Source organism: Vigna umbellata, chromosome 6, assembly GCF_029865625.1.
Source record: "Vigna umbellata cultivar VRB3 chromosome 6, Vumbellata_1.0, whole genome shotgun sequence".
In the NCBI taxonomy this organism is placed as follows: domain Eukaryota; kingdom Viridiplantae; phylum Streptophyta; class Magnoliopsida; order Fabales; family Fabaceae; genus Vigna; species Vigna umbellata.
Window position 1 is genome coordinate 29,577,219 of NC_142170.1, and position 13,271 is coordinate 29,590,489.

A 13,271-nucleotide genomic window follows, 5' to 3' on the forward strand; every position below is an offset into this window, starting at 1 on the left:
TTTAAATTTTCGAGATCTCACATTCCACCTATCTACAAAAATTTTCGACCTCGAAAATTAAAGACTCACCCGGAAATAGATTAGGGTATAAGTCCTTCATAGCATCCTCCACTTCCCACGTTGCATCTCCAGTCTTAGCGTCCCATAACACTTTCACCATTCGGACAGCTTTCCGCTTGTAATATCGGGTATCACTTTCTTCGATTCGTACCGGCTGCATCTCCAACGCTCGGTCTTGGCGCAGTTGAATATTCTCCAACTCCAAAACATGAGAAGGATTGGCTATGTACTTCCGGAGTTGGGAGACGTGGAATACCGGATGAAGATTTGATAACTGAGGAGGCAACGCAAGTTCATAGGCTACTGGTCCAATCTTCTTCAAAATCTGGTACGGTCCTATGAACTTGGGAGATAGCTTCTTTGGGCGAACGACTCTGCCTACTCCAGTGATTGGATTCAGTCTCAAGAATACATGGTCTCCTGCAGTAAACTCCAAGGGTCTTCTTCTCCTATCCGCATATGATTTCTGTCTGCTCAGGGACGTCTTCAATCTCTCCTGGATCAACTTAACTTTGTCAGTCGTTTGCTGAATGAGCTCAGGTCCAGTTAGCACGTTCTCTCCTTCCTGGAACCAGCAAAGTGGCGTTCAACACCTCCTTCCATAGAGAGCTTCAAACGGCGCCATTCCAATGCTAGTTTGAAAGCTGTTGTTGTACGTGAATTCCACTAGCGGCAGTACTTCATCCCAGGCGCCCAAATGATCTAGGACGCACGTCCTTAGCAAGTCTTCCAACGTCTGGATGGTCCGCTCAGATTGGCCGTCCGTCTGAGGATGATAAGCTGAACTCATCTGCAGCTTGCTTCCCAATTCGCCTTGTAAAGATTGCCAAAACCGAGATGTGAATCTCGTGTCTCGGTCAGAAATTATGCTTGAAGGCACTCCATGCAGACGAACAATTTCCTGAATGTAGAGTTTGGCCAGATTGGTCATCGACATCTTCAAGTTAACGGCCAGAAAATGGGCGCTCTTCGTCAATCGATCCACGATCACCCAAATTGAGTCGTGATTTCTGACCGTGCGTGGTAGATGGGTCACGAAATCCATGGATATGCTATCCCACTTCCATTCGGGAATTTCCGGCTGCTGAAGTAATCCGCCAGGTCTTTGGTGTTCAGCCTTTGCACGTTGACAAGTCAAGCAGGATGCCACAAAACGAGCGACATCACTCTTCATTCCAGGCCACCAGAAAGACTTCCTAAGGTCTTGATACATCTTGGTCATACCAGGGTGTATGCTAAGACGACTATGATGCCCTTCCTCCAAGATAATTCTCTTCAGCTCACCATCATTAGGAACGCACGTCCGACCCATGTAACGTAACATGCCGTCCGTTCCAGTATTGAAATGCTTAGCTTTATCTGTACCGAGTGCACTCAAGATCGACACCAACTCTTCATCCTCTCTTTGCTTGACCCTGATACGGTCGAACACGTCACTTGCTATTCTGAGGTTGCAGCATTTGATACTGTTCGGCTCCAATTCGAACTGCAATCTCAGATCTCTAAAGCTCTCCACCAGATTGAGTTCTCTCACCATCATAACTGAAATGTGAACAGATTTCCTGCTCAAGGCGTCCGCCACTACATTAGCCTTCCCTGGATGGTAGAGTAACTCAAACTCATAATCCTTTAGAAACTCAAGCCACCTCCTCTGCCTCATGTTTAACTCCTTTTGATCGAAGAGGTACTTGAGACTCTTGTGATCGCTGAAAACCTGAAAGGTGGCTCCGTACAGATGATGTCTCCAAATCTTCAAAGCAAAGACGACCGCTGCCAACTCCAGGTCGTGTGTCGGATAGTTCTTCTCGTGAACCTTCAATTGTCGAGAAGCGTACGCCACTACTCGTCTCTCTTGCATCAATACACAACCCAACCCTTGATACGAGGCATCACAGTAGACTTCAAACGGTTTGGCCGTGTCTGGAATGATTAACACTGGAGCGCTCGTCAACTTCTTCTTTAACTCCTGGAAGCTCGACTCACACTTATCAGTCCAAGCGAACGGGTGATCCTTGCGCGTTAGCTGCGTCAACGGTGCTACTATCTTCGAAAACCCTTCAATGAAACGCCTATAGTAGCCCGCGAGTCCCACGAAACTCCTCACTTCCGTGACCGAATGCGGACTCTCCCATTCTAACACCGCTCGCACTTTGGCTGGGTCGACTGATATACCTTCTGCCGAGACTACGTGCCCCAAAATCTGCACGCTCTCCATCCAAAAATCGCACTTAGATAACTTGGCGTACAACTCCTTTTTTCTTAATACGCCCAGTACCATCCTCAAATGTTCTTCGTGTTCTTCTCTGCTCTTTGAGTAGACTAGGATGTCGTCAATGAACACCACCACAAACTTATCTAGATAAGGCCTGAATATGCGATTCATATACTCCATGAACACTGCTGGAGCGTTCGTTACTCCAAAAGGCATTACCACGTATTCATAATGCCCATAGCGAGACCTGAATGCTGTCTTTTGAATATCATCTTCCTTAACTCTGATTTGATGATAACCTGATCTTAAATCAATCTTCGAGAATACTGCAGCCCCATGCAGTTGATCCAGTAAGTCATCTATCCTTGGCAACGGGTACTTGTTCTTAATGGTCAGCTTATTCAATTGTCTGTAGTCTATACATAACCGCGAGCTGCCATCTTTCTTCTTCACTAAAAGCACGGGCGCTCCCCAGGGTGATACGCTCGGCCTGATGAATTGTTTATCCATTAGCTCCTCAATCTGTTTCTTAAGTTCGGCCAACTCTGCAAGCGCCATACGATACGGTTGAACAGATATGGGTGCGGTTGTCGTCACCAAATCAATGGTGAATTCCACTTCACGCACGGGAGGCAATCCGGGCACTTCATCCGGAAAGACATCCAGGAATTCGTCCACAACCAATCGTTCTTTGCTGTGCTTATTGTCGGACGATCGCTCAAAATTTCCCCCTCCTAACTCCCTGTCTTCGTGCGTCATGATGAGAAAACAACTAGCGCCCTCCATGATGTCTTCTTTCAGCTGCCCGAGTGTCACGGACAACTCTTCTTCATCTTCTTCAGGAAAGATTAACTCCTTAGCACCACAGTCTATGAGGATGTGATTGGTAGTCAGCCAATCCATTCCCAAAATTACTTCTAACTCCTTCAAAGGTAAACAGATCAAGTTCACCTTATAACTACGCCCCTCAACCACAATAGGACATCTAATGCATACGGTAGATGTCTTAAGCTCTCCAGCCGTTGGGGTTGATACCACCAAGTCGAACTGCATATCTCTCACAGCTATCCCCAGTTTTTCAACACACGCCTTCGAGATGAAGGAGTGAGTCGCCCCCGAATCATACAGTACACGACATGGCATTCCATACAGCAAGCATTCACCAGTTATAAGATTACCTGAGCCTGCTGCCTCCGCGCCTGTTATAGCGTACACACGTCCGACTGCTTGAGCTCTGCCACCTCTCGGTTGATTCCTTCCAGCGTTTGGTGGCCTCATCACTGCTCGACCTCCCATATTGCACTCGCTCTCCAAGTGACCATTCCTTCTGCAACGATTGCAATACTTCCCTCCAACCAGTTGAGGGCACGACGACTTGTAGTGAGGTCCCCCACACCTAAAACACCTGACCGTCCCCTGTTGCCCAGACTGTCCGGCAACCACCATAGATTGTGACCCACTGAGAGGTTGATTTGGACGATCGTAAGGGGACTTTCTCAGATTAGCATTATTTCTGGTCATGGTCGACCCCCTAACCCCCTGTTGTTGTTTCTTCTGTCGTTCTACTTCTGCCATATTCTTCTCCAGGACCTTAGCCCTCTCGACCATTGAAGGGAAAGATTTAATGCAGTGGCTGGATATCAGCACCTTCAAATCACTCCTCAATCCATTCTCAAATTTCCGGCATTGCCACTCTTCACTGGTGACCATTGTATTGAATCTGACAAGGTGTTTGAATTTGTTGGTGTATTCGGAAACGGACATACCCCCTTGAACCAGCTGCAAAAACTCAACCTCCTTTGCAAAACGAACGCTGTCAGGAAAGTACTCTTCATAAAATTTGTTTCTGAACAATTCCCAAGTGATTGGTTGTTCAGCGTCCGTCAGAATGGCCCTCGCGCTCGCCCACCAGTGGCTCGCTTCTCCAGTCAGCAAGTACTCAGTATATGCCAAGCGGTTCTCGTCCGGACACCTCTTAGCATTGAAGATCCTCTCCATATCCCGTAACCATTGATCTGCCTCGTCCGGGAGACATTTCCCACTGAACTTGGCTGGATGGTGTTGTAAGAAGCTCTCCAAACTCCAATCACCAGTAGGTTGGACAGCGTTAGAAGAGGATGCTCCAGGCGCACCTCTTGTTGCCGCTAGGATTTCCATTAGCTGCCTTTGGGTTGTTTCAGAGTTGACCCGAGAGGCCTCCAAACTCTGCATAGCGTTCTGGTTTTGTTGCATCAGAGTGGCGTTCTGATCCATCAGCGTGTTGTTCTGCTGCTGTAACCTCTCTATCACTGACTCCAACAACCTGGTGTTGTTGGACATATCAGGTTCACTGGGTTGGGGTGGAGGAGGGAGTCTGGGTGCCATTTGTTCTCTGGAAGCAGAGAAAACGTGCGTTAGTAATTGTTCAAAGAGTTGGAAATATAACTCATTTAAACACATATTAAGCACACAGCAAAAACGTAGTGTACTCATAACCTACAGTGTCCTTTGAGAGAACAAAACTGCTCTGATACCACTAATGTAAACATCCCAATATACAGTAATAACCATAATCAGAATTAATTACATTTAACAGTAAACAGTGCAGCCTTTACAAAAATTTACGAGGTTCAAAACGTCGAACGGCTTAAAGTACAGAATGTAATATAGTCTAGCGGTATTCCAAAGTTCTAAGACTCATGGTTATACAAACATCAACTGAACTTTCATAAGCTAAACCAAATACTAAAGGCTACCACATGTCGAGCACTCTAGTGCTCGACCTTAACCTCTACTTCATCCGGATTGGCATCTTCCAAAATCTCTTCTTCCAGCGCCTCTTCCAGCAGTTCACTTCCATCTGCTCCCATCCACATGGATGATCATCGCAAGGACAAGACGGACGTACAATGACGATCGACAACGCAAAGAAGAGAACACAGGGTAAGCTTATTGAATTTAATTTAGGTAAAATACACATTTCATAAACATAACAATCATGTCGATACTTCACACCATATAACTAAACTCATTCAATTTCTCAACCAATTCCTGATACTAGACTGACCGTCCGGACTGTATGAATCTTGTGTAGCTACTACGTTTCTTGCACCCGGGTGATGTGATAACTGAATTTCTCCTCAGCTGCCACCCGAGGTTAGTCCGTTCCATCCAAAGTAACCCTAAGGACTAGGACCTCCTGCCGTTCCCACACATGATGTACCCCCTCTACGTGAGGACGAGTACTCACGGAACATCAGGATGAAACGTCGGCCAAGCTTTTTTCACATTCATACATTACAATTCACAACTTTCATTCTAGAGTCGTTCCTCCCTGGAACGCTCGTTCCAATTCCACAACCATTATTCATCACATATATTGTTCATCATTCATAATCTTTCAGTCCAAGTACATAAAATCACAAACGCCCAGCCCTCTTTATAACGAGGACAAACCGTGAGGAACGAGACCGAAGAACTTACCCCGTTCCAAAACAGAATAGGACCGACTTCCAGATAGATGGATGACCTGTATTAAGAAGGGTGCTCGATACTGTCGGTCGACCCAAATGGACGACCTGTATTAAGAAGGTTGCTCGACACTGTCGGTCGACACAGATGAATGATCTGTATTATCAAAGGTGTTCGACACTGTCGGTCGACACAGATGGACGATCTGTATTATCAAGGGTGCTCAACACTGTCGGTCGACACAGATGAAGGATCTGTATTACAAGGATGCTCGACACTGTCGGTCGACACAGATGGATGATCTGTATTACAAAGATTTTTCAAGAAAAGAGTGAGAGCGCTTGGTGTAAGACCGAGCACTACCCCATACGATTACTATGTGTAAGATCGACACTGCTCATTATGAGCTCTAAGTAAAAGACCTACATAGCTCATGCTCGACCAGAATCCTTCCCAAATGAAAGTATTCCAATTCAAAGAAGTTTACTAGAACATCAAACGGTCGAGAACCGTTTAATGTCGGACATACGTTATCATAGGGAAGTTGATATTCAAGTTTCACTTACATTCACTCGCTTCTAAGCATGTATATTTCATATTCACACGTATCACCCATATCATACATTTCAACCAACATATATCATGTTCATGCAGTACAGCAACGTTCGATCATGCATACTCAACCAATATACACCTCATACTTATGATCATATACCAACAATCAAATAACACAGTTCATACTTCATGCGACACACGTAATGTTCATACAGTACAAGACAAACATACGAATTAAATTTAATAAGCTTCCCTTACCTGGATAGCAGTGTACTCCCAAGAGCAAGATTCAGCGTTTCCTCTAACAACGTCCTACCCTCAGGTTTCGCTCAACAACTTGCGCTCAAACTAAATACCAGAATAATAAACGACTCAGACCTAAAACCCACGCATGCGACCAGAACTAGGGTTCGCATGAAACCAAAAGAATGAACGCTTAGAAATGAGAACTTACCAGTTCTGATCCAAATTCTGTTCGGTTTATAATGATGCTCACGTCTCCAGGAACGTTTCTACGGTTCTGAAACGTGATCGGAGAAGGAAATGGTGAGTTACAGAAGAGAGGAGGTGAACTGGTTCTAGAGAGAAGCTAGAGAAAAATGAAGAGTTGGGTTCTGAGGAAGAAGATGAGTGGTGCAGGTGAGTGGAAGAATTTTTCGAAAAAGTCATTTTGTTCAATTCTACGTTCATTCAGACGAACGTCTCCTAGGCCAATACCTGCACACCCACTCTGACTTCAGAAACTTCCAACGTGACAAGTGGCGCTCGTGCATGCAACGTTTAGTGCGTTTTTAATGCACGGAACGTGTGGCGAGGTGCATTTATGGAAGCAGCCAGGGGACTCAGCAGTGCAATAACTACGGATTTGACATTTAATTATGGTTTTAAATTTTCGAGATCTCACATTTATTATAAAACAAATAATAACATATTTTAAAAATTTAATTTAATTATAAATTTTCATGCATAATAAAAATAAGGGTTTCTTAACAATGCAAATTCTCATAATTCGTTTCCCGGACTATTTTCTCACCATTAATGCGAATTTGGCTTAGTACAAACCAAATATCTCACTAGTATTGGATTGTTTAAGACTTTCTTCTAATAAAGGAAAAATGCTTCTTTGGGCTGAAAGAGAATTTTAGTGACAACCTAGAACTGGTGATCATATGGGGGAAGATTACACTTGAATTTTCATATACTTTGTTTCAACAAAAGCAGGATAAATTTAAAATACAAAAAAAAAAACATGAATATCAAACTTATAAGGTTGAACCACTGTGTACATAGATTTATTTTACTAAGTCATCATATATATATATATATATATATATATATATATAAAATTTATAAGTCTAGTTTATAAGGAAATCCAGTAGAATTCAACCATTGGGAGCCATTAATGAAGTTTCTCGCAGTAAAAGGCTCGATCTCAACAGCATGAGTGATCACTTTAAATCCATTCCATGTGACTCTATTAGAGGTTTGAGCACCCGGTCCGGAGTTATTATACTCTCTATAGAATAGAGTGTTAAGACCAAAAGTAGTGCCCTCCCACTCTGTCCAGCCAGCTGGGTCAATTATATCACTCATATAACTTTGCATGATAATAGTTCTTGAATAATTCTTCCATGGTCTCCCTAAATATGTTTTGAATTTCTTTTTCACGCCTTCAAACTCGTGAGTAGCACCAATCCTACAGTTTTGGATTACAATTCCACCCTCTTCGTTTTTTGTTCTTCCTTGAGCAGTTATGATGTTTGACTGGCCTGTGAGAGGAATTCTCACTTGGATATCACAATCTTGTAATACCACTTGTGTCGTGTCCCCAAAAATAAAATCTACTGTACCTTCAATAAGACACTTCACAAAAAAATGTGTACCTTGCATAACATATAGAGTGTCTTGATATCCCAATACCTCACAGTTGTAAAATGCAGAAAGAGTCCCTGTTATCGCTAGGGCAACGGCTTGGTGGTTTGAAGGTCCTGCTGTATTCTGGAAAGTAATATTACTCGCTAGAAAATGTGTAGTTTGAACAACTGCACCACCAAAACAATATTACTTTTAAAATTGTTTATTTTCTTTCTAGAAACATATTTAAGTCACATTTAAATAAATTAAAACGAGAGATATAAGTAGACATATAAACTCACCTACAGTTGCAGTGTCCAAGGTATTGACACCAGCACCCGCGCTTTTGGTTCCGGTAATGACAGTTATTCCTCTTCCATCTCCAACCAAAAAGATATTAGTCTTGTTCCCAGGAAATATCAGATTCTCTTTGTATGTACCTTTTTTTATTTTTATGATAATTCTCCTGGAACTCAACACAGGAACAGCTTCTATGGCTTTAGAAATGGTAGTGAAATTACCACTACCATCTAAAGCTACGATCATGTCATACCTTGAGATCTCCAAGTTTTTTTCATCTTTCAACAGCTCTTGGCTCCACTTTGGATGAATATTAGCATTGACGATGATAAATAACGTGACCAAGATTAAGAATGATGACTTCTTCATCACTAAGTTTAAGAGAGATTAATTTGAAAAATGAAGAATGTGGAATGTGGTAAGTGAAAGAGAGAAATAATGGTACGTGAATGAATGAGAGAAAGAACGATACATACATATATATAATGCAAATGTGAAGAGAAAAAATGAGTTGTAAGAATAAACCATGGTTGGGAAGAAATCAGAGCGTAGGAAGAGTATCAAAGTGGAGTTTCCGAAAACGTTATTAGGAAAAACATTTTGTCAGAAAATGTATAGATAATTTAATTGAGCTCCTTATAAATGGTTTGTTCTTTTCTTTTGATTTATGCATTACAGAATCGATCTCTTACAATTTTAGGCAGACCATGCAGGAAATGCTGATAAATTTTAGGCAGCCCGATTTGTAATACCATTCCAAGTTCAGGAAATGCTGATAAATTTATTCTGTCAAGACTTCTTACTATTTGAAGAAGTGGCTTAGGGAAAGAGAATATTCTTCCCAATTTGGCAAACTTTAAAGCTAAAACAATACTTTGCTGGGAATGGTAATATCTTTCCTAAAAAAGCATTTAATATGAGCAAGAAGTCCTTGCTGCCTAAAAGGGTTTAGATAACGAGAAGAAGCTGAATCATTCTTTGGTGTTGCGTATCAATGAAAGGAAGATTCTTCAAAACTCGGAAATTATGCTTCGCAGCCATTTGAAATCAATAAGCGTAGTTCACCTAGGAAGAAATTGAAAAGGACAACAAAGAAAACGGATTGATTTTTTTGGCATTCACATTGTTTTAGTTTTTCATGAGATTCTATAACTTATATTTTGGTGCACCCAGTCATTGGCCTATGCATGCAAAAGTATCGTAGAAGCCTCTCATCTGTCACATTGGATTTTTGTCAGCAATAAAAATGATTTATCATTTTTCTTTTTCATTAATTATTCAGTGTGTTTCGTAATTTATGCCATTAAGTGTAGATCTAGACTTAATCTATCAGACTTCTGGGAATATTGTGGTTCTCTGCTAGACTTTTTCAATTTAAAAAAAAAATACGCATTTAAAACAGTTTTATAGATTAAAAATATGTTTTTCAAAAATCATTTAGTTCGTTAAATATCTAGAAATTTAGAATGCATGTTTTTAAAATTGTAAACTGAAATATATAGTTTTTTAAAATTCAACGAATCAAAACAAAAATCATAAACTAAATACATAGTTCTTTTATTTCATTTTTTTTCTCTTTGATGATTAATTCATTATTAGTCTTGCCTCAACCAATATTCCACATGTTTATTATAAAACAAATAATAAGATATTTTAAAATTTTAATTTAATTATAAATTTTCATGCATAATAAAAATAAGGGTTTCTTAACAATGCAAATTCTCATAATTCGTTTCTTGGACTATTTTCTCACCATTAATGTGAATTTGGCTTAGTACAAACCAAATATCTCACTAGTATTGGCTTGTTTAAGACTTTCTTCTAATAAAGGAAAAATGCTTCTTTGTGCTGAAAGAGAATTTTAGTGACAACCTAGAACTGGTGATCATATGGGGAAGATTACATTTGAATTTTCATATACTTTCTTTCAACAAAAGCAGGAGAAATTTAAAATACAAAAAAAAACATGATTATCAAACTTATAAGGTTGAACCACTGCGTACAATTTTACTAAGTCATCTCATATATATATAATTTATAAGTCTAATTTATAGGGAAATCCAGTAGAATTCAACCATTGGGAGCCTTCAATAAAGTTTCTCGCAGTAAAAGGCTCGGCCTCAACAGCATCAGTGATCACTTTGAATCCTTCCCATGTGACCCTATTGGAGGTTTGAGCACCCGGTCCAAAATTATTATACTCTCTATAGAATAGAGTGTTAAGACCAAAAGTAGCGCCCTCCCACTCTGTCCAGCCAGCTGGGTCAATTATATCGCTCATATAACTCTCCATGATAATAGTTCTTGAATAATTCTTCCATGGTCTCCCTAAATATGTTTTGAATATTTTTTTCACGCCTTCAAACTCCTGAGTAGCACCAATCCTACAGTTTTGAATTACAATTCCACCATCTTCGTTATCTGTTCTTCCTTGAGCAGTTATGATGTTCGACTGGCCTGTGAGAGGAATTCTCACTTGGATATCACAGTCTTGTAATACCACTTGTGCCGTATTCCCAAAAATAAAATCTACTGTACCTTCAATAAGACACTTCACAAAAAAATGTTTACCTTGCATAACATATAGAGTGTCTTGATATCCTAATACCTCACAGTTGTAAAATGCACAAAAAGTCCCTGTTATTGCTAGGGCAACGGCTTGGTGGTTTGAAGGTCCTGCTGTATTCTGGAAAGTAATGTTACTTGCTAGAAAATATGTAGTTTTAACAACTGCACCACCAAAATAATATTATTTTTAAAATTGTTTATTTTCTTTCTAGAAACATATTTAAGTCACATGTAAATAAATTAAAACGAGAGATATAAGTAGACATGATGAACTCACCTACAGTTGCACTTTCCAAGGTATTGGAACCAGCACCCGCGCTTTTGGTTCCGGTAATGACAGTTATTCCTCTTCCATCTCCAACCAAAAAAATATTAGTCTTGTTATCAGGAAATATCAGATTCTCATTGTATGTGCCTCTTTTTATTTTTATGATAATTCTCCTGGAACTCAACACAGGAGCAGCTTCTATGGCTTTAGAAATGGTAGTGAAATTACCACTACCATCTAAAGCTACGATCATGTCATACTCCGAGACGTCCAAGATTTTTTCATCTTTCAACAGTCCTTGCCTCCATTTTGGATGAATATCAGCATTGGCGATGATAAATAAAGTTATCAAAATTAAGAATGATGACTTCTTCATCACTAAGTTTAAGAGAGATTAATTTGAAAAATGAAGAATGTGGAATGTGGTACGTGAACGAGAGAGAAAGAATGCGGTACGTGAACGAGTGCAAGAATGAGTATATATATTGCTCAGGATCATTGCCCATGATCATTGTCCATTGTCTATTTTTTATTTTTATTAATAATGCGAATGTGAATGAGAGAAAAAAATGAGTTGGAAGAATAAACCATAGTTGGGAAGAAATCAGAGTCAGTATAGGAAGAGTATCATGTGGAGTTTCCAAAAACGTTATTAGCAAAAACACTTTGTCAAGAAAATGTGCCTTCTTACTATTTGAAGAATTGGTGTAGGGAAAGAGAATATTCTTCCCAATTTGGCAAACTTTAAAGCTAAACAATACTTTGCTGGGAATGGTAATATCTTTACTAGAGAGAGGAAGTTGTATCATTCTTTGGTGCTGCGTATCAATGAAACGAAAATTGAAAAGGACAACAAAGAAAACGGATTGATTTTTTTGGCATTCACATTGTTTTAGTTTTTCATGAGATTGGAATAAATTATTACGTTATGCAAACTCTTTGTTTGCACCATTTGTTGCATAGCCTTTAATAAATTGGTTCTTATAAACATTCTTCTGTGATTCATAGTTGGTAACTTGGTATTAAGTGTAGATCTAGACTTAATCTATCATATTCTGGAAATATTGTGGTTTTCTGCTAGACTTTTATTTCTTTCATGATTTTCAGTTGCTGCTTTAGCTTTTAGACTATATAAAATTCAAATGAGTGTTATAAATTTAAGTAATGCACAAAAAAACAAAAGTTTTTTCTGGAAAGCTCACAAACAGATGGTCTTTATTTAACGTTATTACAACTTAGAACGTAAACAACAATCCAAGGTGAATATTGCAATATGAAATCTAGAACGATCTTCGATGATAGAGTTCAATTTATGTTTTTTTTAATACACTTTTTACAGGTTCACTAGTGTTATATGTAATTTAATAACTATAACTATTGGTATTTTTAGCTCTGTGAGACCCTAAATGATTAGCAGTAATAATTCCCTGTCACATCAAATTAATACACACCACAATCAATGCTTATTTCATTAAAACTCACTCCCAAATCTGATACATCACTCTGCTGTGCACTGAAAACCGAGCCACATCATTCCTCTGAAAGCATTAAAAACGCACTTTGCACCACATGCACACACGCCACCTGTCGCGGGAGAAGCTTCCAATTCAGAGTTTGGTGTGCATGTGTCGGATTGGGAGACGTTCGTTCAAACGAACATGAGTTTAACAAAACTGGATTTTTGAAAACTCTCTCTCACCTGCACCACTCATCTTCTTCCTCAGAACCTAACTCTTCATCTTCTCCAACTTCTCTCTAGAACCTCCCAAACTTCTCTCTACTGTAACTCACCAAGCCTTTCTCCGAATTCTATTTCAGAACCGTAGGGACGTTCTCGGAGACGCGGACGTTATTTTGGACCGAACAGAATTAGAATCCAAGCTGGTAAGTTCCCTTCTCTAGTAGTTAGTCCATTAGGGTTCATGTGAAACCATGTTCTCGGTTCATGCATGGACTGTATCTGAGTAATCTCTGATTTTGGTGTTTAGATCAAGTGAAAGGGTT

The 13,271-nt window shown here is 39.9% G+C and overlaps 1 protein-coding gene and 1 pseudogene across 1 annotated transcript; both read right to left on the bottom strand.

Moving 5' to 3' along the window:
• Positions 1-7,624: 7,624 nt before the first annotated feature.
• On the bottom strand, positions 7,625-8,800 carry LOC148197191 (pectinesterase pseudogene; annotated as a pseudogene).
• Positions 8,801-10,466: 1,666 nt separating this feature from the next.
• LOC148197192 (pectinesterase-like) lies at positions 10,467-11,695 on the bottom strand. Its single transcript, XM_088092276.1, has 2 exons — positions 11,277-11,695; positions 10,467-11,161 (listed from the first exon to the last, which is right to left on the bottom strand). The coding sequence occupies exons 1-2, from the start codon at positions 11,641-11,643 to the stop codon at positions 10,467-10,469; spliced, it is 1,062 nt and encodes a 353-aa protein (XP_087948402.1). The 5' UTR covers positions 11,644-11,695.
• Between the last annotated feature and the right edge of the window lie 1,576 nt (positions 11,696-13,271).